General features: G+C 43.3%; 1 protein-coding gene across 2 annotated transcripts in view; it reads left to right on the top strand.

Moving 5' to 3' along the window:
- Nucleotides 1-21,902: 21,902 nt before the first annotated feature.
- ldlrap1b (low density lipoprotein receptor adaptor protein 1b) overlaps nt 21,903-23,085 on the top strand; it is a 43,856-nt gene continuing 42,673 nt past the window's right edge. The window contains exon 1 of one of the 2 annotated variants that reach the window (XM_041213627.1): nt 21,903-22,202. In XM_041213627.1, the coding sequence (XP_041069561.1) occupies nt 22,118-22,202 (85 nt within the window). In that variant the 5' untranslated portion in view covers nt 21,903-22,117. The remainder of the gene's footprint in view (nt 22,203-23,085) is intronic. The other variant, XM_041213626.1, reaches the window with a different exon arrangement.

The following is a 23,085-nucleotide window of genomic DNA, read 5'->3' as shown; positions in this document are numbered from 1 at the left end:
CACATAGATCCCAGTTACTGATATTACAATGTATTTGCTCCAGGAGTACTGCTGCATAATGGCTATGTTGCTAGACTAATGATTCAGAGATTTGAGTTCAAATCCCACCATGGCCTCTGGGAAATTTAAATCCAGTTAATTAAATAAATCTGGAATAAGAAGTTAGTATTAGAAATGGACTTATGATCTGCCAGATTGTTGTAAAAACCCATCTGGTTCACTGAATGGCCTTGACGGAAGGGAATCTGCCATTCAGGCAGTCTGGCCTGCATGTGACTCCAGACCAACAGCAACATGGTTGACTTGTAACTGCCCTTTGGAATGACCTAGTCAAGAATGTGGCTCCCCAGCACCACCTCCTAAAGGCAATGAATGGCAGAAAATGCCTGCATCCCATGAATGAGTTAAAAAGTAAAGAAAAATGATAAATGCTGTTTTGCTGTAAATACAACTTTGCAACCACCAAGCAATTGTGTGAGGAAAACAACTACCTTCATCTTCACTCGACGAGGTAATAAAGATGTTGTTAAATATACATCGGAAACTGAGGTCGATGCATCAAGCATGTAACACACCCTTGCACTTTGATGTAAAAGTGCATTTATAAATAACAGCCTAACATTTTTGATCGGAAAATCGAGGCCATCTTATTTATGTGTTAGAATTCACAATTAATTAGAAAATCTCTACATCAGCTCCATCTTTTGTTTGTGTCAACTCACCTCTTTTTGAATGGGTAGATTTAAGTCACTGATGCCTTTCGTTTTCTGAAGGTTTTTATAAACTCTCTGTTGCACAACCAGAAAATGAACATCATTTCCTGCAACAGGAAATTCAAGGTCAGTTTAAATCAAATCCTTTGTAACTGAGACCTTGTTGTTAATTTAGTCCAACTCATTATATTTAGTAGTGGACAATGAGGCAAAGGCTATTTTGAATTCATTACCAGCACCATAAACACCACATCGGGTTTGTTCCACTGTTTCCAAATATTTTCCATATTGTAGGACAAAAGGTCAGCGTAAACTGAAATCCACTTTTTAAAATAGATTCAAAGTAATAAATCACTGCTAACTCGATTTCCATATTCACATGTGGTTTGCTTTTTGTTTGTGAAGCAAGGGCAATATGTGGTGAAATGGTAAAAATATGTACTGTCTAATTGTGTTTATTGTATCATTATACATAGAATGCAACCCCCTGAACCGCGCACCCAACTGCCACCTCAAGTGATGGTAAACTATTAGTTTATGACATTGATCAATTCAGCTCATCTGCTGATGAAATCCTCATTTATGCTCCTTATCTCTTTTGTTGTACAAGATGTCACAATCCTTTAACTAAATACACTAGGTACTTCAGCACAAAATCAAGGCTGACACTCCAGTGCAGTACTGAGGGAGTGCTGCATGATTGGAGGTGCCTTCTTTCAGATGAGATGATAAACCGAGGCCTCAGCTGCCTGCTTGAGTGGATGTAAAAGATCCCATGGCAGTGTTTTGAAGAGGAGCAAGGGAGTTACGCCCAGTCCTGGGCAATATTTATCCATCAATCAACATTACAAAAATAGGTTATCTGGTCGCTGTTACTTTGCTGTTTGTGGGATCTTGCTGTGTGCAAATTGCCTACTGTGCTTACTGCATTACAAAAATGATCACACTTCAAGAGTACTTCATTGGCTGTAAAGCACTTTGAGACATCTAGAGGTCATGTAAAGATCCTGAACCATTTGACTAGTGAAGGACTGAGGTTGATTAAATGGTTACAGCTGTATCAAAAAGTAAATAAGGCATTGTTGCATCCTGTGCAAAGTAAAATCAGATAGAAGCAGAGCTTGGGAGAGGGAATGAAGATGGTCCTAATCACTGGGGTCCATGCCTGCAGGGGGGCCTGGACTCATGGCCAGGCAGCCTGTCAATCTGATAAAAGCAAAATACTGTGGATGCTGGAAATCCGAAACAAAACCAAAAATACCTGGAAAAACTCAGCAGGTCTGACAGCATCTGCAGAGAGGAACACACTTAACGTTTCGAGTCCGAATGGCTCTTCACCAGAACTAAGAAATTCCACCTCATTTCTATATTTCTTAGCTCCGATGAAGAGTCATTCGGACTGGAAACATTAACTGTGTCCCTCTCCGCAGATGCTGTCAGACCTGCTGAGTTTTTCCAGGTATTTTTGTTTTTCAGCCTGTCAATCTGGGTGGTCAGTGTCCGAAGCACCCAATCTGGCTCGTGGATCACCCCGACTGACAGGCTGATTGACCAATTATTCCTGTTGTTCTGAACGACAGTGATCATTGTTCGAGTAGGAGGACGCACCAGATTCCTTTCTTACCTTGTGGAGTTCTTTTTGGGCCTTGTCATCATGGAATGCTTCTTCATTAATCTTCACTCTTTTTTCTTCAGACCTGAGTGGAGGTTGTGGAGCGCAAGTGGGTTGTTTCAAAGCAGGTTCCCCTCACACCCACGGCCCTCATCACCACCACCCCCTGCCCCATCATCCCCCACCTATTTCCCTGTTAAGTGCAGGCAAGTTGGGCTAGACTTCTGTATTTCAAACCCCCAGTTCACTGGAAACAACTCCTGGGTCCAGGCTGTTTTGTGATATAAACGCTGCTCCATCTGCCCCTCCTTCTCCCAGCTCTGTGCGTCTGGCCGTTTTTGATGGCAACAAATGGTGGGTTGGGTGGCACTGGGTGAGAGTGGTGGTGACACGAGACAGGCAGCTTGAGGCTGCCAAGTTTGGCCATAAATGGAATTCGAGCCTGCCTTCAAATTCCTCCCAGTTAGGTGGAGCAAAAGGTGGTAAATTGAGAACTGGATGTCTGATCATCATTGAGAGCTTACCGTGGGAAGTTCTATTGAATGGGCAGCTGCCTTGACATCATCATCCTCTGGAAGTCCAGGCTACCGCAGCTCTTATGTCTGAAAACCTGTGGATGGATTCTAGGGGGCAAGGGGTATCCCTTGAAAGGATGGCTTCTCACCCCTTTATGTGACCACTAGATGGAGCCACAGAGAAGCTACAACTGTAGCTATCAGCTCACAAAGACCAGATCAATGTGGTTCCAATGCCTGGACCGATCATGTGGCACCCCACAATATACCCCTGCAAGGGTCTTGCTCATCGTGATGGCCTGCTGTGCTCTCCATAACATGGTCCTTCAGAGAGGAATGGACCTTGAAGAGGGTGAGGAGGAGGACAATATAGAGCAGAATTGTGCCTGTGCAATGCATGGGGGCAGCTGGGCCTGCCTCAGGAGTCAAAGCATACCTCAGGGCACCAAGCACATCTGATCCAGGCACATTTCTCCTGAACGCTACTCATCCGGCTGTAAGGCATGCTCTGGCACTTACTTTGTTCTGCCTGTGAGAATGCACAATTGAAAACACTATCTTGAAGAGATCCATTCTTACCACCAGCATATGGTGCACAACCATCCAGAAGTCTCTGTTCTCATTCAAAAGACCAAGGCTTCCCTTCAGCACTTCATCCCTCTATTGCAGTCGTGCCATGAAAGAATGGAGGCTCACGCTTCTAGGATCATGACTTGACATTTCCAGTGTTAATAATAAATTACAATGTGCACATTGACAAGGTAAACAAACCCCAGTGAACCCAGTGCTCTGACTGACATGGTGGCATCTGCCCTCGACCACTCCTATGCTGTACTCCCCTAGTGGCCTCGGATGAGGTGGAGGCAGCCTGCTCATGTGTGTATGCTTGCGGCTGAGATACATATGGAAGTCATCCTCACTGCACCCCCAGAAGCTGCTACACTGGCATCAATACAGGGGCAACCTCCAACTCTGGACCATGTTGCATTGCTTTCTGTTAATCACAGGCGTGATGACGATGATGCTGCCCTGTGAGGGGTGGCTCCCTTGTCTTCATTGGTAACTGTCTTCCCCTTGGATTGCTGGAGGGCCCCACCATCTGGGGTGCAACTGGCAGCCACTTCATGCCCCTTTGCATCATCAGCGTCAACTAATCAGCCACGCTTACAAAGAATTGGATGTACTCTGTGCATATCGTGTGAATGCCTATGTCTACTGCGAGGGCTGCCACATATGGTTCTCCATATGGTGTTAACATCACCCTGATCAAGGGGTCACATAGAGCGGTGAGGAGCCATCTCTTCAAGGGGTATCCCTTGACCCTTAGAATCCACCCATGGAGTTCTGGTGGTGACATAAGAGCTGCGGCAGCCTGGACTGCCGGAGGTTGAAGATGTCAAGGCAGCTGCCAGGAATGTGAGTTCACATGCAGGAAGCACTTGCTGTGGCACAGTGGCTGCATACCAGCAGAATGATAAATGAGTGGAAACATTTCCTTGTGATGAATTCCACTGGGTGCTGATTCAGTGTCCTGTCAGACATGAGTGCAATTGATGATGCCCTTCACCTGCGAGAAGCCAGCAATGGAGGCAAATCCCACAGTTCTTTGCTCTTGCAAAGCCCCTTCTGTTTGAAATTATATGGCCCAGTTTTCACAAATGGGGCATTAGTGACCTTTGAGATACAATGATCCATTGCTGACCCTTGGGAGAAGCCGAGGCAAAGAAGTTCAAGGCCACAGTGACTATAATGCTACTGGCAAGGTGTGAGGTCATCTTCAATGAGATTGGCCGCGCTCTCAATGGAGGGGCTCACTTTGTATCCATGAGTCAGGATGGTGTGTGTGTGTGTGTGTGTTTGTGTGTGGGTCTGACTGTCTGTGATCTGTGAGTTAATTAACTCCTCACTTGGACACACTGCCTCAGGGTACTCCAACATATGGGCACACAGCTAGTGCTGCTGGTCAACATAAAGCCACCTTGCCTGTGAATCCCAAGGCTGTGCATCTGAGCATGGCTGTATCTGTGCTCCATCCTCCGAGGAGAATTTCCCACAGCTGTCTCTGCCTTCATCACTTCTCTTCCTCACTAGTGCTGTGCTCTTCACCCAGTACCACCCTTTCTAAATGGGTGAGGGCAGCTGACGTGAGTGTATCTGTTGGAGGGTGTACTTGAATGAAGTGACAGTGCTGGCTCTGTTGGTTTAGTTTCTTCAGGGGCTGTTGCAGTGGCAACCTCCCACTCCATGAATGGCCTGTGGGAGACAAAAGAAGGAGATCACGTGAACCCTAGCAGATGCCCCTGCAGGGATGAGGATTCCCAATTGTTACGGACAGGATAGAAGCAATCTGAACTTCTTTATATTCTCCCCATCCGTCCAAGAGCAGGGGTGTTTTTGAATTGTTTTTAAAATAGACTGGCATAGACACACAGACACACAAGCACCCTGGCACACAGACACAGGCAGACAGACAGTCAGACACACACACACACGTGTGCACATATACACACAGGCACACACAAACACACACACACACACTGGCACACAGACACAGGCAGGCAGACAGACACACATACACACAGACACACACACACAGAACACAGACACACACACACACACTCACACAGTAAATGGGGGATAGAAAAGAGGGAGCTTTTACAACTATGGCTAACAACAATAAAAGAACCACAGAAATGAATATTAGTTCGCCTGATTTCCAGAGTCCGGGAAGTCAAAGTCCAGAGGTTGTTTCCCTCGTGGCAGAGTTCAGTCCAGATGAGTTTCTGGAAATGAATGACAATGCAGCATGATGGGGTTTCTGTACTAAGACTGCTTGGCAGGTGCTGAACAGAGACTTTTAAAATCAAACAGACTTTGAGGTGTTGATCAATGGTGGCCGGCTGCTTGATCAGCCAAGAGACTTGATGGAGTTCTTTTCAGTTGGTGTTAAATCAGCAGACTGAGCTTTGTTGCTCGAAATGTAATATTAAAATGGTCCAAAAGGCTAGAAGCATGGGTCATATGATGTGGTCCATTAATGAGTTAATTTCAGCCTTGCAACTAGTCTTTCTGGTTCTGGCCAAAATCCATTGTTTCCCTTAGGAGCGAAATGGTGACTGTTAACACCTCTTCAGGTATAATGAATTTTGATGTCTCTGTCTTTGATATCATCCTGGCTGGGGTTGTCAGTTCATCTGTTAATTGTCTAGTTTCATGATTATAATGTGGCCTTACAATGGGGCGTGAGGTTACACAAAGATGAAAGTTGAAATCTTTGGTTCTTGCAATCTCAGTTGGAAGATTCCAGAACAGATGGCCAATCTTGCAAGTCATGTATCCTATAGCAGCAATCTTGTGGTTCAGCAAAAATCCATTTTAAAATTGCAAAAAAGAATTAAGTTTTGAAAGACACAGTTTTGATTTCTTTTCATGTCTTACTGACATGACACAATGTAACCAAAGCTGTTGGGTGGAGGGGGGGTGGGGGTGGGGGGAGGATGCAATCCAATCCCTTCATCTACATATTTCAGTATCTTTCCATTCTGTCTTCCAGGTATTCCCATCTTGCCGTCTGTCATGTGATCATGTTGCACTACCCTTGCAACATGACCATTGCTGTCTGTTCCATAGCTATGAGGATGGCGAGCTGGGAAACTCCTCCTCTTGTGCACACCCTCTCCCTTTCACTTTGCACCCTCTTCTCCTGTAGGAATAAAGAGATGGACAAAAGGCAATTCTGGCCCTTCTTACCAAATGGCTCATTTAAATAAGAAGCCGCATGTATCAGTGCTGCCAAGTCCTCCACAATACCAGGGCTCTAATTTGTTGACGGGTCAGTAATTACCCTGGGCACACATTCCTCCCATGTTCAGGAGCACCTTTAGGTTTCTACTGAAGGCTACAGACTTTTCATCTGGGTGTCATACTGCACTTACCTTGCCAGAGCAGAGAAGGTCAGTAAACCTTTTGCAGGCCTGAGACCAGATCCTCCAGACAACACTGCAGCTGCTGACTTTTTCTGCTACCTCCAGCCAGACCTGCTGAGTTTGACTGGGTGGCCTTCTCCTCCCACCCGTTGGGAACAAGACCCATGACCTCTCACATACGGTCAGGAACAGAACCCCAGGAGTTGCATCAAATCCATGGGGCAGTCATGCTATGGATGCTAGGCCTCTGCCTTTCCTCCTTATGACTTTGGTTCCCAACGCTAGGCAAGATGGCTGCCACTATGATGGCTGCTGTGATGCCTTTAAATTGGGCCCACACTTTTAGACTCCCACATTCACTAACTAGCCATCAAACCCACTCTCCAATCAATTAACTGGGCAAAATAGCAGGCTGTGACTTCTTCACCCCAGGACAGGACAGGAAATGGTTCCAATGTCGGGTTCTTGACCTCAGATGTTTTCAGGAGGGGATCAATGGCTGTGGGGAGCACGGATGTTGGAAGAATGGGCAGGTGGCAGCTCTCAGTGGGTGCCCCCCCATACCCCCACTTCCCAATGCTGGGTCCCTCGATCAGGCACTGAACCCCTGAATCCCACCCAACCCAGGAGCCAGCAAGTAAACCTGGTAGGATTTGCTTTCAGGTTCCCCAGATGCCAAAACTGGTTGAATACCATTAGCAGCAGGATGAGGTTCATAATTGGACATTAATTGCTCACTTAATGGCCTCAATTAGAGTCAGGCTGTCCATGAGCCTTCCCACTCCTGACTTACTCAGGGCAGAGATGGGCAGGTAGTGTGGTCCCAATTAAATGCACCCCCTGCCTCTATGCCTCAGGGGAGGGTATTAAATTCTGCCCATGATTATGTTGTACCTTAACCAGCACTTCAGCCACCCCCTTTACCTATTCACAAGTTCTTTGTGTCTATAATTTCTCTCCTTATGCCTTGTGCTAATGCTACCTGCCATTCAACCATCTCCTGTTTACTACTTCAACATTATACAGCTCTCCCTGTTTCTCCTCTCTTTTGTTTGTGTGCATCTCCCTGGCCCCACCACATGTTCTTTTCTAAATTAAGTGTTAAATACTGTCTGTCAGTAATATCATCCCGTTTTGAAATAAGGTCCTCATCTGAAATATCAACTTCTCTGTTCTCTTAGCACTCACAGAGGCTGCATGAGCTGCTGAGCGTTTCCAGTATGTTTTGTTTTAAGCTTTTTTTGTGATGTTGCTTAAGGAATAAATGTTGGCCGAGACACTGGGGGGAGCTGCTCTGGGATTTTCTGCATCCACTTGGCTAACAATGGGCTTTTTCCAGCATTTTCTGTTCTTAATTAATGGGCTATTGAACCTATTTTTCCCTCAAGCTGATGGTACTGTCAATAACACTCTTAGAGTTATGACTTTGACTACTGCCAATAGGTACATAGACATATTAACATATGGCTAAGCAGAATACCTGCTTATTAATGCTCTTGGATGTTGCATGTACTTGTTAATATTTTCATTCCTAAAGTCCAATGATCAGTGGACAACAATAGCAATTATCAGTTGGAATTGCTAAACACCTTTTTGTTATTACCCGGTAGCACCATCACAGTACATTATGCTACTAAATATTCAGTCCTGTTGCTGTTTTCACCGATTGCGGTTGTTCCACAGTCTCCAGATTTTATGTTAACAAATCCTTTAGTGGCGCAGTATGGCTAAAAACACTATAGTCAGATTGAATTTACATGCTAACAAAAGATTTTATCAATATGTGTGGACAGGCTTTCAATTGACACAAACATTGTCATATTAAATAAAAAAGGAAAAAGCTGGAAATACTCAGCAAGTCAGGCAGTACCTGTGGAGGGACAAACAAATTTAACAATTCAGGTAGGTCACCTTTCATCAAAAGTCACAGAACGGAAACGTTAACTCTGTTTCCCTCCACAGATGCTCCTGACCTGCTGGATATTTCCAGCTTATTTCTGTTTTTGTTTTGGATTTTCAGCATCTGCAGTATTTTGCTTTTGTATTGACATTATGGCCAGAATCTATGGGTCGGCATGCAGGGGTAGGCCCTGCTCGCCAATGTGTAAAGTGACGCACGGTGATGTTGGGCGTGCGTCCCAATGTCACTGTGCGTCACTCAGATCTTTAGTTCGGCGGGCATGCATCGGAGTCGGCTGCACATCTGCCGAACTGTCAAAGGCCTATTAAGGCTATTTAAATATCAATTAAAATAATTAACAGAGCTGCCCATCCAAGCTTAAGGTTGGCGGACAGGAGAAGGGCCCAGGCGGCCTTTTCATTTATCATGAAATTTCATCCATGGGCGGGATGAGGTTTCATGAAGGTTTTTAAACTTTAATAAAAATTTTTAATAAAATTCATAGACATGTCTCAGCTCATGAGGGACATGTCTTAAAAATATTATTTTCTTTATTTAAATTTTTCATAATCAAACTAATCTCCCTGAGGCAGCTCCGTGCCTCAGGGAGATTTCTGCGCTCTTTCATGCGCATGCACGAAAGAGCACAGGCCCCAACTCAGCCTCCTCCCCCCACTTGCAGAGCGCTGAGTGTGTCCAGGTGCGCATCACACTGGGCGGGCCTTAATTGGCCCGCCCATGTAAAATGACGGCATGCAGTTGATCACGGGCAGCGATCAGCTGGGTGCCTGCCAGCACCCGCTCCCGCTCAGCCCTCCAACACCCCGCACCACCCCGCCCCCCCCCCCCCCCCCCCCCCCACCCCACCCGACGAGGAGAAAATTCTCCCCCATATTCCTGTTGTGGCACCAGGTTCCAAGGTAAGATGGTGCAAGATCCACCTCCAACCCCAGCATCACTCCCCACACAGCTCCTTAACAGCCAACCACTTGGAACTCCACACGTTTACATTTTGCACCCACTAACAAACTTTCAGGATGCTCTGGGTCAGTCAGAGCCTAGGATGCTGAAGACAAGTCTGATTGGGCAAACACTGACATGTGGACAGCACTCCAAAAACACTGGGTGCCTGTGCAAAAAATAGATGACTGGGAACCATGACTGACAGTGAATCTACTCCCTGAGTCAACCTTGGCATAAAGTACGCCCATCATTAGGCAAGATTCAATTCCAGGAAAAATTTGGAGGCCACACCCTATCAACAGAAAGCAAGTTTTATACCATTGCAGCCAATGTTGCATAGAATCTTCAAATCAGTTTTTTTGTTAATCAGAACCTGAGGTTGTTACAGAAACAAAGGCCCATTCAAGTGCAAGACAACATACTCAGAGTCAAATGTTACCTCGGTGTACAAGTTGTGACCTGCCAATCTTGCTTTCTCAGCAATGCTTTTTGTTTGATTTTTATAAAAAAAAATGAATTTTCTTTATTCATTCCTGGGATGCGGTTGTTCCTGGCAAGGCCAGCATTTATTGCCCAATCCCTGTCGTTTATGTTGCATCATGGTCACAATGGAGACTAAAGCAGTTGCTCTCGCTACTTGTACATGCCCAAAGGTGTTAGTACACTTATAAGATCATAGTGATGCCATATTGGAGAACCAATAATGAAAACAAACAAGATGCCACCTGCACTTAAGCTAATGTCAATCCAATCAAATAGGGAGTTCAAACTAAAGCACCAAAGGTACAGACAAGTTATATGCAATAGCCACTTTGCACTGCAGCGCGCAGTTACAGCCCTGCCATAATCCACACCACTGTAAAGCAAATGAAAAATGCAGCTGTCTCATGGAGATTCGATAACCAATTCTTGACCTCAACTGGAGTGTTTCTTTCAAAAAGAAACACTAGCTGCTTTATATTGTGCTATGACCATACTAGTGGCACTGGTATATGACGGTGGGTATTGTAAAACTCAATGTAACCAAAAAGTATACCTGCCAGTATTTGGTGAGGCTGTTTGATATTGGGCTTTCCTAACTGCTGACATTAATGAATCTGGGCAAGTTTACTTTCTGTGTGTAGTCAGCTGAGTAAAAACATAAGGATCAGAATCCAGCACCACTTGCGTGGGTTTAATATTATATAAGAGAAGATACTAGCAAAAGCAGCAATGTTCACCAGACTACCTTTACAGACTAGCAACGCTGTCTTCCAATTGTGCAGCAGACCTTTCACAGCGATAGTTCCAGAGAAACATTAGGTAGGTATGGCTTTTTATTGACATCAAATTCGACAATACTGGTAATTAAATAGGTAGTATTGGGTTCCCCCAACATGGAATATATATATATATATATATATATATTTATATATAATATATATGATGTATATATATGTGTATATAATGTATGTACATATTTTTATATATAATATATATATATATTTTAAAATTCTATCCTTATTTCTATTTATTTGTAAACTGGACTTTTCGCTGAACACAGGCACTTAAGATGGTTGACCCTCTGTCTGGGAGTTATCCCCAGCAGTCTCCAGAACAAAATAATTCTCCTATATAACATAAAAGCAAAATTTTGCAGATGCTGGAAACCTGAAACAAAAACAGAAAATGCTGGAAAAACTCAGCAGGTCTAACAGCACCTGTGGGATGAAAGACAGAGTTAACGTTTTGAGTCCACATGACTCTTCATCAGAGCTAAAGAGAAGTAACCATGTGATGACATTTATACAAAAGTATAAGCAACTTATACAAAAGTATAATTAATTTATACAAAAGTATAAGCAACTTATACAAAAGTATACAAAAGTATAAACTTCATCACATTTTTACTTTAGTTCTGAAGAAGAGTTATACGGACTCGAAACATTAACTCTACCTTTCACTCCACAGATGCTGTTAGACCTAAATTAATTCTCCTCAGTTTCAGGAATGTCACACCTCATTATGCCTAAACAGCTACTATGCCTAAAAGAGCTACTAACAGACAACTTGGGACCGGGCAGACCAATTTCAAAGGAAGCTACAGGAAGGCATTTGATAAGCCAATCTTTCTAATTGAATCAGTGGGTCTACTGAGACCATGGCTTCCCAAATGCCAGACCCTCAACATAAATGGCACCCTTTTCAATGCATAAGGCTGAATTTTGCCGTCGGCGAGCAGGGGGCGGGGCCCGCTCACTGATGCGTAAAATGACGTGGGATGACGTCAGGCGGAACTCCCGATGTCACCCCCTGCTCGCCAACGGCAAAATTCAGCCTTATGCATTGAAAAGGGTGCCATTTATGTTGAGGGTCTGGCGTTTGGGAAGCCATGGTCTCAGTAGACCCATTGATTCAAGCAGAAAGATTGGCTTATCAAATGCAAATAGTATTCCTGTAGCTTCCTTTGAAATTGGTCTGCCCAGTGCCAAGTTGTCTATTAGTAGCTCTTTTAGGCATAGTAGCTGTTTAGGCATAATGAGGTGTGACATTCCTGAAACTGAGGAGAATTAATTTAGGTCTAACAGCATCTGTGGAGTGAAAGGTAGAGTTAACGTTTCGAGTCCGTATAACTCTTCTTCAGAACTAAAGTAAAAATGTGATGAAGTTTATAATTTTGTATACTTTTCAGGAAGACGGGGGCGCAGCAAAATCAGCTGTGGGCCCGCCGACATATCAATGGCCAATTGAGGCCCTTGACAGGATCATTTAAACAATTAAAGGACCTGCCCGTCCAACCTTAAGGTTGGCGGGCAGGCCAGGAGCCCCTGCGGTAATTATAAAAAACATGAAACCTCATCCACAGGCGGGCTGAGGTTTCATGTAGGGATTTTAAAAGCTTAATAAAGTTTTAGGATAATTTATGAAAAAGTCCCATCTCATGTGACATTGCCACATGAGGGGGACATATTAAGGGTTTTTTTTTTTCTATTTTTAATGTTTTTAAAAATGTCAGCGATCCCCCGAGGCTGCACTTAGCCTCAGGGAGAAGTGCGCTCTTTCATGTGCATGTGTGAAAGAGCACACTCTCACATTTGAGGAATCCCCCCCGCCCACACAGGAAGTGCATAGCGCTTCCCGCCGGACATCACGCTGGACGGGCCTTAAATAACCCACCCACTTAAAATGGCGGTGGGGTCCACTTCTCTGGCGGGGATCGGCTCCCCACCCACCTGCCCGCCCGGTAGGCAGAAAATTCTGCCCATAATGACCAAGACATTATCAGTCCTAAAAACAAAGCCAATTCCAGACATTGGTTAAAATCCCTTTTTGAAGTCATTGTGGAAAAGGAAGGTTACATGACCCAAAAGGAAGGTTACATGATCCAAAACTCTAGCCTTTTGAAGAGTTTAATATTACCTTTCTGAGCTGCACACGCGGTTTGCTGTTTTACCATTTGACTGGCAAACCACGAAGAAGCCGGTTCTGTCCAGGCAAGACAACCGGCCCATCTAACCGGACTCTGCTGGAAGATTTCATACTATCGCTTACAGAAATGACTCAATCTCTGTGTGCCTACTTCAACTTACACCAGTCTCCAGCCAGACGAACTCTAAATGCCTAGTGAAAGAATTCCTCATTGGACTCTGATTTTGGGACTCTGGAACTCACATGAACCAATGTTCAGTTTTTTCTGTGGTCCTAGTACTGTAAACCTTCTTTTCTCTATCCCTCCCTTTTCTGTGTGAATGCAGAGAGGGACATTGCAGACATTCCTTTCGTGGATTTTGAATGTGTGAAATCAATTAACCTGCTGAGTTAACCCTAACTCGAGTTTGCTGTGGATTATTGGTAAAATTGGATCGTACAAAAATCAAGGGTTTGGGAAAAGATGCCACCACTTATTCTTTAAAACAACTCATTCAAAACACCAAGATAAAAGCAAAATACCGCGGATGCTGGAAACCTGAAACAAAAACAGAAAATGCTGGAAAATCTCAGCAGGTCTGGCAGCATCTGCGGGAGAGAAACAGAGTTAATGTTTCGAGTTCATATGACCCTTCTTCAGAGTTTTAATTCTAAACACCTTCTATTTATGGACAGGTAGTAAGAGGAAAACAGGGCTTCTTGAACTGGCACCCGCCCCCCCTCCTGTCCATAACAATAGATTTATAGATTTTGCCTTTCTTAAGCAGAATCCTGGTTCATATTTTTTATTGTAATGAAGTCTACATGTGACTGCATGAAAAGCGAGTGACAGGGACAGATTTATAGAATCCAAATGCTTACGAGCTGAGCAATAAGCTACTAACGTTATTGCAGATAATCTGTTCTCACCAAATATTTCTGAAAGAGGTTATAATTCCCAAATATTATAGACAAAATAAACTGATACAATCTGATTTTTTTTATTCGTTCAACCATGTGTTGTAGCCTGGGATCTAAGTTTAGTGTCTGAGCTCTCGTATATTTCAAGTGGATCAAGAATCCAAGAATAGGGCTGGCCAGCAGTTTGAAGTTTATGTCAGTACAGAACCACATAGACACTATTTTAATGATTTGGCACAAGAGCAACGCACTTTGGCATCATTGGCTAGGCAGCATTTATTGCCCATCCCTAATTGTCCTTGTTCAGAGGGCATTTAAGAGTCAACCACATTGCTGTGGATCAGGAGTTATATGTAGGCCAGGGCAGCAGGTTTGCTTCCCTAATGGGGACTAATGAACCCAGATGGGTTTTTACAACAATCAGCACTGGTTTTGTGGTCATCATCAGACTTATAATTCCAGATTTTTATTGAATTCATATTTCACCATCTGCCATGGTGGGATTTGAACTCGGGGTCCCCAGAGCATTACCCTGGGCCTCTGAAATAACAGTCCAGTGACAATGCCGCCATGCCCCACCATGCAGATCATTGCGTGAAAAGTATACTTTCAAAACATTAATACCATAAAGACTTTGTTCAACAAAAACATAGGCAATTATTTTAGGCAATTTTACTTTAAAGTGTCATTTTTCAAATCAAGTGGAAGTTTGCAAAATACTTATTGCTTAATGTTATTTTGCTTTGTCATCCACAGGGGTTAACTGCAGCCACCTGGCAGTACAACAAAGGCCTGTCTCGCTAATGAAGCATATTTTAGTGTGATATGGTCTACAGTTATTAGGGGAACATCCAGTTTGCTAAAGAAGATGAGTGAGACTTTTAATGAAAAGGAGTGAAAACTAATTTGAGCAAAAGACGAATTTTTGGAGTAAAGTTTTTTTAAAGCAAGGTGAGTGAAGCTAAATACTATGCCTGGATAGAACTGGAAACTCAGATGCAGTGCATATGTTTATATAAATATTGTGAAATTGTTCCATCTGCAATGTTATCACAAAATCAAAACCATGTTTATCACATCAGAAACCAAAACATATGCTACATCATTAACAAAATTACCAGCCTTTTCCTTGAATTATGTATGTGTACACACTTGAGATAAATAACTGGAATTGTAATCAGTTTTGTGTAGAATCTGGCATTGTATATCTGTGGCTACGCTATGTTGCAGACAAAATGGGCAACAATTCTAGCAAATCTAATAAAAGTTCAAATACATCTTAAAAATTATTCTGCTTCACCATTGTAATTGGAAAACGATGGGAACAATCCATTGCCATGAGAATAAACATATTTGAAGAAATGCTGGCAAGTCTAAAGATGCTTAAATTCTTGCCTGGATGAAACTGGAAACTGCATTAAATTCCATCTGCAAAGGTCACAGTAGTAAACATGAATGCAGCCATTAACAATCGAGTTGCAATTTAAAAATGAACACATTTTAAAGGATTCACCATTGCTTATATAATGTGAAATAGTGGAAGACAGAACCATGTGATGCAGCCTGGGATCTAAGTTTAGTGTCTGAGCTCTCGTATTTTCAAGTGAGAGTGGATCAAGAATCCAAGAATAGGGCTGGCCAGCAGTTTGAAGTTTATGTCAGTACAGAACCAGATAAACACTATTTTAATGATTTGGCACAACAGCCACGCACTTTGGCTCCTACTTGATTGGACGGAGCAGACAGTGAGGAGATGCACTTCAAACTGTATTTCTATGTTGATTGATGCATGTCGAGTATCCTTTATCCATAAATTTGGAAACAAAACACATCCAGAAGCTGCAATTCTTATGAACCTCATCGACCTTCACCACGGGAAGTCTGGTTGTTTGTCTGCACAGTTTACCTTGTGATTTTTGTGGTGAACATGTCAAAAAGAAACTGATTACAGGTACCCTATATTATTCAGTAATACATCTTAATTTTCTGGCCATTTAATTTACTTTAAACTATAACTAGCCTAGGCTTAGGCTATTTTAATGTAAGTTTACATGCGGCATCCGAAAACCAAAATTACCTGAAATCCGAAATACAATTGTAGAAACATAGAAAATAGGAGCAGGAGTAGGCCATTCGGCCCTTCGATTCTGCTCCACCATGCAATATGATCATGACTGATCCTCTTTCTAAATGCCATATTCCTGCTTTCTCCCCATACCTCTTGATGCCTTTATAATCTAGAAACCTACCTGTTTCCTTCTTAAATATATTCAGTGACTTGACCTCCACAGGCCCTCTTTGATGGAGAATTCCACAGGTTCATCACCCTCTAAGTGAAGAAATTTCTCCTCATCTCAGTCCTACATTGCCTACCCTGTATCCTGAGGTTGTGATCCCTAGTTCTGGACCCCCATCCAGCCAGAGGAAACATCATCCATGCATCCGGTCTGTCCAGCCCTGTCAGAATTGTATACATTTCAATCCTTCTAAACTCCAGTGAATACAGTTCTAGTTGACCCCATCTCTCCTCATATGACAGTCATGCCATCCCAGGAATCAGCCTGGTGAACCTTTGCTGCACTCCTTCTATGGCAAGAGTATCCTTCTTAGGTAAGGAGACCAAAACTGCATACAATATTCCAGTTGTGGTCTCACCAAGGCCCTGTACAGCTGCAGTAAGTCATCCTTGCTCCTGTACTCAAATCCTCTTGCAATGAAGGCCTACACACTGTTTACCTTCCTAAGTGCCTGCTTCATCTGCATGCATGCTTTCAGTGACTGGCTTATCCCTTTGTACATCAACATTTCCCAGTCTATCTCCTTTTAAATAATACTCTGCCATTCTGTTATTCCTACCAAAGTGGATAACTTCACTCTTATCTAGATGCAAATACCGCATCTGCCATGTATTTGCCCACTCACTCAACTTGTCTAAATTGTCATGAAGCCTCTTAACATACTTCTCACCATTCACATTCCCACCTAGTTTTGTGTCAACAGTAAACTTGGAAATATTACATTTCATTTCCTCATCCAAATCACTGATATATATTGTGAATAGCTGGGACCCAAGCCCTGATCCCTGAAGTACCCCACTAGTCACCACCTGCCACTCTGAAAAAAGACCCATTTATTCCTAATCTCTGTTTCCTATCTGTTAACCAATTCTCAATCCATGCATATATAATTACCCCAATCCCTTGTGCTTTAATTTTGCACACTAACCTCTTATGTGAGACCTTATCAAAAGCTTTCTGAAAATCCAAATGCATCACATCCACTTGTTCTCCCTTATTTATTCTACTATTTATGTCCTCAAAAAAACTCCAGTAGGTTTGTCAAACATGATTTCTCATTCATAAATCCATGTTGACTTTTGGAAAATATCAATGGGATTAGACAAAGTCCTGTTATCTCATATTTTATAATAGACTCTAGTACTTTCCCTGCTACTGATGTTGTGCTAAGCAATCTGTAATTCCCTGTTTTCTCCCTCCCTCCTTTTTTAAACAGTGGGGTTACATTTGCCATCCTCCAATCTGCCGGGACTGTTCCAGAATCTGTAGAATTTTGGAAGATAACAATCAACACTATTTCCATGGCCACCTCCTTTAGTACCCTGGGATGTAGATTATCAGGCCCTGGGGATTTATCGGCTTTCAGTCCCATTAATTTTTCCAGCACTTTTTTTTAGCAAGGTTTATTTCTTTCAATTCCTCCTTCTCACTAGAACCTTGATTCTCTAGCATTTCTGGGAAGTTATTTGTGTCTTCCTCCATGAAGGCAGATTGGAAGTAATTGTTTAATTGCTCTGCCATTTCCTTGTTCCCTATTCTAAATTCTTCCAAATCGGACTGTAAGGGACCTTTATTTGTCTTTATTAATCTTTTGCTTTTTACATACTTATATAAACTTTTACAGTCCGCTTTTATGTTCCTTATAAATTTAATCTCATTCCCTGTTTTTCCCCTCTTAATCAATCTCTTGGTCCTCCTTTGCTAATTTTTAAGCTGCTTCCAATCCTCAGGCTTGCTTTTTCTAGCAACTTAATATGAGTCTTCTTTGGAATGTAATACTATCCTTAATTTCTTTTGTTAGCCATAGTTGGGCCACTTTCCCTGTCATGTTTTTGCACCAGAAAGGAATATATAACTGTTGCAATGCATGCATTAGTTCCTTAAGTATTAGCCATTGTTTATCCACTGTCATGCCTTTTAATGAAGTTCCCCAATCTTTCACAGCCATCTCACCTCTCATACCTTTGTAGTTTCCTTTGTTTAGAGTTAGGAGCCTAGTTTCGGATCGGACTATTTCACTTCCCATCCTAATGATGAAGTCTATCACGTTATGGCCACTGTTCCTAAAGGACCACACACAACAAGATCATTAATTAACCCTTTCCCATTGCACAATATCAAATCTAGGATAGCCTGTCCCCTAGCTGGTTCCTCGATGTACTGGTCTGAAAAACTATCTCATACACACTCCAGAAATTCATTCACCACAGTATTATTGCTAGTTTGGTTTGCCCAGTCTATATGTCGATTAAATTCGCCCATGATTACTGTAGCACCCTTGTTACATGTATCTCTAATTTCCTGTTTAAAGACATCCCCTACCATACCACTACTGTTTGGAGGCCTATAGAAAACTCCCACTAATGCTTTCCGCTCCTTGTTGCCTCTTAGCTCTACCCAGACTGATTCTACATATAAATTTTCTGAACCAATACCCTCTCTCTCTACTGCACTGATTTCATCCTTAACTAACAAGGTCACCCACCTCCTTTTCCTTTTTGCCTATCCTTCCTCAAAATCGAATACCTTTGGATATTCAGTTTTCAATCTTGGTCACCCTACAACCACGTCTCCATAATCACAATCATATCATGCTCATTTACATCTATTTACACTGTTAATTTGTCTACCTTATTGTGAATTCTCCATGCATTCAGATACAGTGCCTTTAAATTTATGATTTTTAACATTTTTACACTTTTTTTATATACTATGGCCCTATTTTCTGCTACCCCTTGTTTCCACTGCCTTCCATTTTTGCTTTCTACTTTTCTGTCTTTCATTTCTATCTTTGTTTTCCTCTCTTGTGTCTCCCCGCTCAGGTTCCCACCCCCGTGCCACTCTAGTTTAAACCCTCCCCAAGGGTTCTGGATAAAGGATATTCAGCTTGTAATAGTAAACCAAAATTGGCTACTGATGGTAATGGCAGAACATACACATGAACATACATTCGAAATAGGAGCAGAAGTAGGCCATTCGGCCCCTCGAGCCTGCTCCACCATTCAATAAGATCATGGCTGATCTGTTTGTGTTTCGAGTTCCATATTCTCATCTACCCCCAATAATCTTTGATTCCCTTGTCTAACAAGAATCTATCTAACACTACTTTAAAATTATTCAGTGACCCCGCTTCCACCGCCTTCTGAGGCAGAGAGTTGCAAAGCTGCACAACCCTCTGAGAGAAAAAAATTCTCCTCATCTCTGTCCTAAAAGGGCAGTCACTAATTTTAAAACAGTACCTCCTAGTTCTGGACTCACCCTCAAGAGGAAACATCCTTTCCACGTCACCTGGTCAAGATCATTCGGGGTGGGGAGGGGGGTGGTCGGGAAGCAGACTGCTGCCCGTGAACGGCACCGCACTGCAATTTCATGCTGGTGGCCAATTAAGGGCTGCCCAGCGTGAAACACAAGCAGCAATGCTGAGTGCTACCTGTGCTGTGAGGGGGGCAGTGTGGAGGGGAGTGCGAGCGGGCTGAGCGCGGGTGAGTGCTGCATCACAGGGAGATGAAGAGACATAAAAAAAAGTAAAGAAAATAAAAATGGAATAAAACATGCCTCTGCTGTCACAAGAGCAGGGTTGTACAATTAATGAAAAATTAAAGTTACTATTTTATTTTTATTTGCTTTTAGAAACCTCATCCCACCCATGGATGAGGTTTCCAAAAAAATGCAAAAGCCGCTTGGCCTTTTCACCTGCCTGCCAATTGTTAGATTGGACGGACAGTGAAAAATTTACATTAATCGATTACTTAATGGCCTTAGCAGGCTTTTTAAATTGCCGGTGGGCGTGATGCCGACTCCAGCGCGCGCCCACCGACCAAACTATCGCGCAACTGCATGTTGATGTCAGCATGCTCGGCCAAATGTCAGCGCACGTCATTTCACACTCGAGTGGGTCGGGCGCCCGCCTGCCAGCCAAGCAAAAATTTCTGCCCATGGGTTAGCCATGTTGGTATTTTCCCTAATTGTTGAACAGTTCCCTCTATCTCAGAGGCTTGTGTGAAAATCCTGATGTTCAGTCACCACCACCACCATATAGAAACTGCAGTGAAAATGAATTATTGTCGAGTGAAAAGTTTGAATGCAGCCTTATGCCCGAATTGGGGAAAACCTGTACATAGTACATTGAGTTGAAAGGTGAGTTATGGTAAATGTCTACATAATGAAAGTGTCTGGGTATCTCAAAGGGTAAAAAAAAATATTGATTTACTCCCATTTTTGGCCATGCGGTTCCTATTTATGGCACAGGTTTAAATCCAGACATCAAATTGAATCTAACTTAGAAGCAAATTCTCTCATTTCTCTGAATTGCTGCTTTATTTTTCCTTCTGATTCCTCCCATCACACTGTAGCTCACAATGAGGTACAGTTCGATGTTGCCAGTGGATAGGAATATGTTGAAAGGGGCAAGGCCTGGGAGGGAGGTCGACTCAAAGTGCAGGGGCCCATGCCCCAGCGGGCCCAGACTCAGGCAAATATTTTCCACATATACAATACCAATGACAGTCAAAGAGACAAACAGAAAATCCTGTCAGGAGTGGGTTACATGTTGGGCTGCGGTGGAGGGAGGGTGGGTGGGTGGTGATTGGTGATGACAGGTTCACATACTAGGGGGTGTGTTTGTTCAATGGGTCCTGACAGCCCTCACTCAAATTTTTATCCCCCCCGACATGTGGAATCTTGATTGGCGATTCTGCCATGGGATGCATCACAATGTGTCCTGGTTCCATCCTCACCAGAGCAGAGATTTCCACTTCTGTACTCGCCAGCAGGCAATTTCCCACCTTTTTAATTGAATGGGTGAGAAACCCATGGATTGGGGATTGCAGATGTCAAAAGGCCACAGACCTAGTATCTACACACTCATTTTCTCAGAGCAATCAATGCACATCAATTGGGAGCAATGAACCTTAGTCCTCCTTAAAAATGAGGTGAGAGCTTGGCCTAAATAGCCAAGTGGTTATGGTACTGGGTTTGTAACCCTAAGATCAAGAGTTCAAATCTCACAGTGGCAAACAATGAAACAATGTAACTTAAAATGAGGTGAATTACAATGCGTGGAACACTGCCCTGGCTGATACACATGAGGCCAATACAAATCAGGGGTCAAACCTGTAACATTGAGGCTTCAGGGGAGCCCCTATCCAATGATTTTATGGACGAGTCACAATTTGTAACATCTGTGGCACCCACTTACACCAAAAAGAAATGAAAATGCCCAATAAAGCTGCCAGATGCATAACCACACGTGCTGAAATGCCTTTGGGAGTTAGGTTTTGGATAGATATCATGTAATTGTTCCCACCTTGTAGCACAATCCAGTTTAATTTATCTCTCCAAAGGGCGCTGAAGAGACATATTGGAGTCGAAACGTAAACACTGTCCCTCTCTCCACAGATGCTGCCAGACCCGCTGATTTCCCCCCCACCTCAGCATTTCCTGTTTTTATTTCAGATTTCCAGCAACCGCAGTATTTTGTTTTCATTCTTATCTCTTATCTCACATTCGCCACTCTTCATACTTTGCTGTGAAGTTTGCCAGGCGCTGTCACTTTAAGAGCTCGTTTCCACCGATGACCCATCAGCCACAGGACCAATCAACCGGTCGGATGATCTCACTGGTATCACACCCTGTAAAAGTTTGGTGGTTTGAATTTCCGTCTCATCCAGCAGGGATAACTTTTGAGTGATCGACGGACGCAACATCGGGGACGTGTTGCGTCACGACTGGACCGAAGTATTTTACGTAAATGTCACCTCCCCCTAAACTCTATTGAGGGGTTTTTTTTAAAGAAAGTTTATAGGAGGTGATTGGGATAGAAGACGCGGCTCAAGGCTTCTGCGAAATAGTTTTGTTTTGTGGGTTTGGAAGGATTTAAGGAACATGGACGCTTTAAAGTCGGCGGGACGAGCGATTATAAGAAGTCCCAGCATCGCCAAACAAGGCTGGGGAAGTAGCAAACACAAAAGTAGGTTTATTTACAATCTGACTTTACGAGCTAGCGTTTTGGGGGTTGAAGAGTGTGGGCGAAGTTGCTCAGCACTGAACAAGGTGCCGGCTTGTGGATGTTGTTGCGATTTCGAATCTTTGTTACAAAATGTGTCCCTTTTCCGACTTGGCCCGGATCTCGCTGTTCCCGGGCCTGGGATAGTTACACTTACTGCTAGTTTGTATTTGAAGGTAGAATGTGAGCAATGAATTCGACCCAAAGACACGCGAAGCGGGGCTACAAATGGAGACACAGGGAACATGTCTCTTGCGGTTAGAACAAACGTGTCAACATGTGTAACTGACCAGGAAACTGTCAGTTTCACAATTCGTGAATTTCTTTTTGCGCTTCAGTTAATCCAATCCGCCCTGCATTGCTCCGACATTTAATGATTATTTTTAATGTTTAAAACTGCTCTTTCTAAAGGCGTTTCCCTGAAGCTGAGTGACTCCTCCCCTCTCCTGGGTAGGTTGGTGTCTTACTCCACCAGCGCAAGTTCCGATCAAAGTTCGTGACTCTCCTAGGGCCCTGTACGGAATTTCAAGAATGCCCTGAGTAACTTTCTCGGTGAGGTCACATGAGCAGCCCCCACACTCCAGTCCTTTCAGGTTCATTAGGAGCTCTTGTAACCCATCCATTTAACTTCTAGCTTTTCGAGTTTATATGCACCGTGCAGCCAGTGATATTATATAATATGGTAGTGCTCCCTGGGGTGGGTGGGGTGGGTGGGACTGCAGATGTGAGAATAATGTGGACAGAATGATCTCAGAATATCATTATATTATATAAGAATATCTGGTGGCTGGGGGAATGGACTGGCCTAATCCTCCCGGGGCCATGGTGTGCGTGAAATTATAAGTGG

Source organism: Carcharodon carcharias, chromosome 19 (assembly GCF_017639515.1).
Source record: "Carcharodon carcharias isolate sCarCar2 chromosome 19, sCarCar2.pri, whole genome shotgun sequence".
In the NCBI taxonomy this organism is placed as follows: Eukaryota; Metazoa; Chordata; class Chondrichthyes; order Lamniformes; family Lamnidae; genus Carcharodon; species Carcharodon carcharias.
This window is presented reverse-complemented; position numbering and strand designations above follow the sequence as displayed.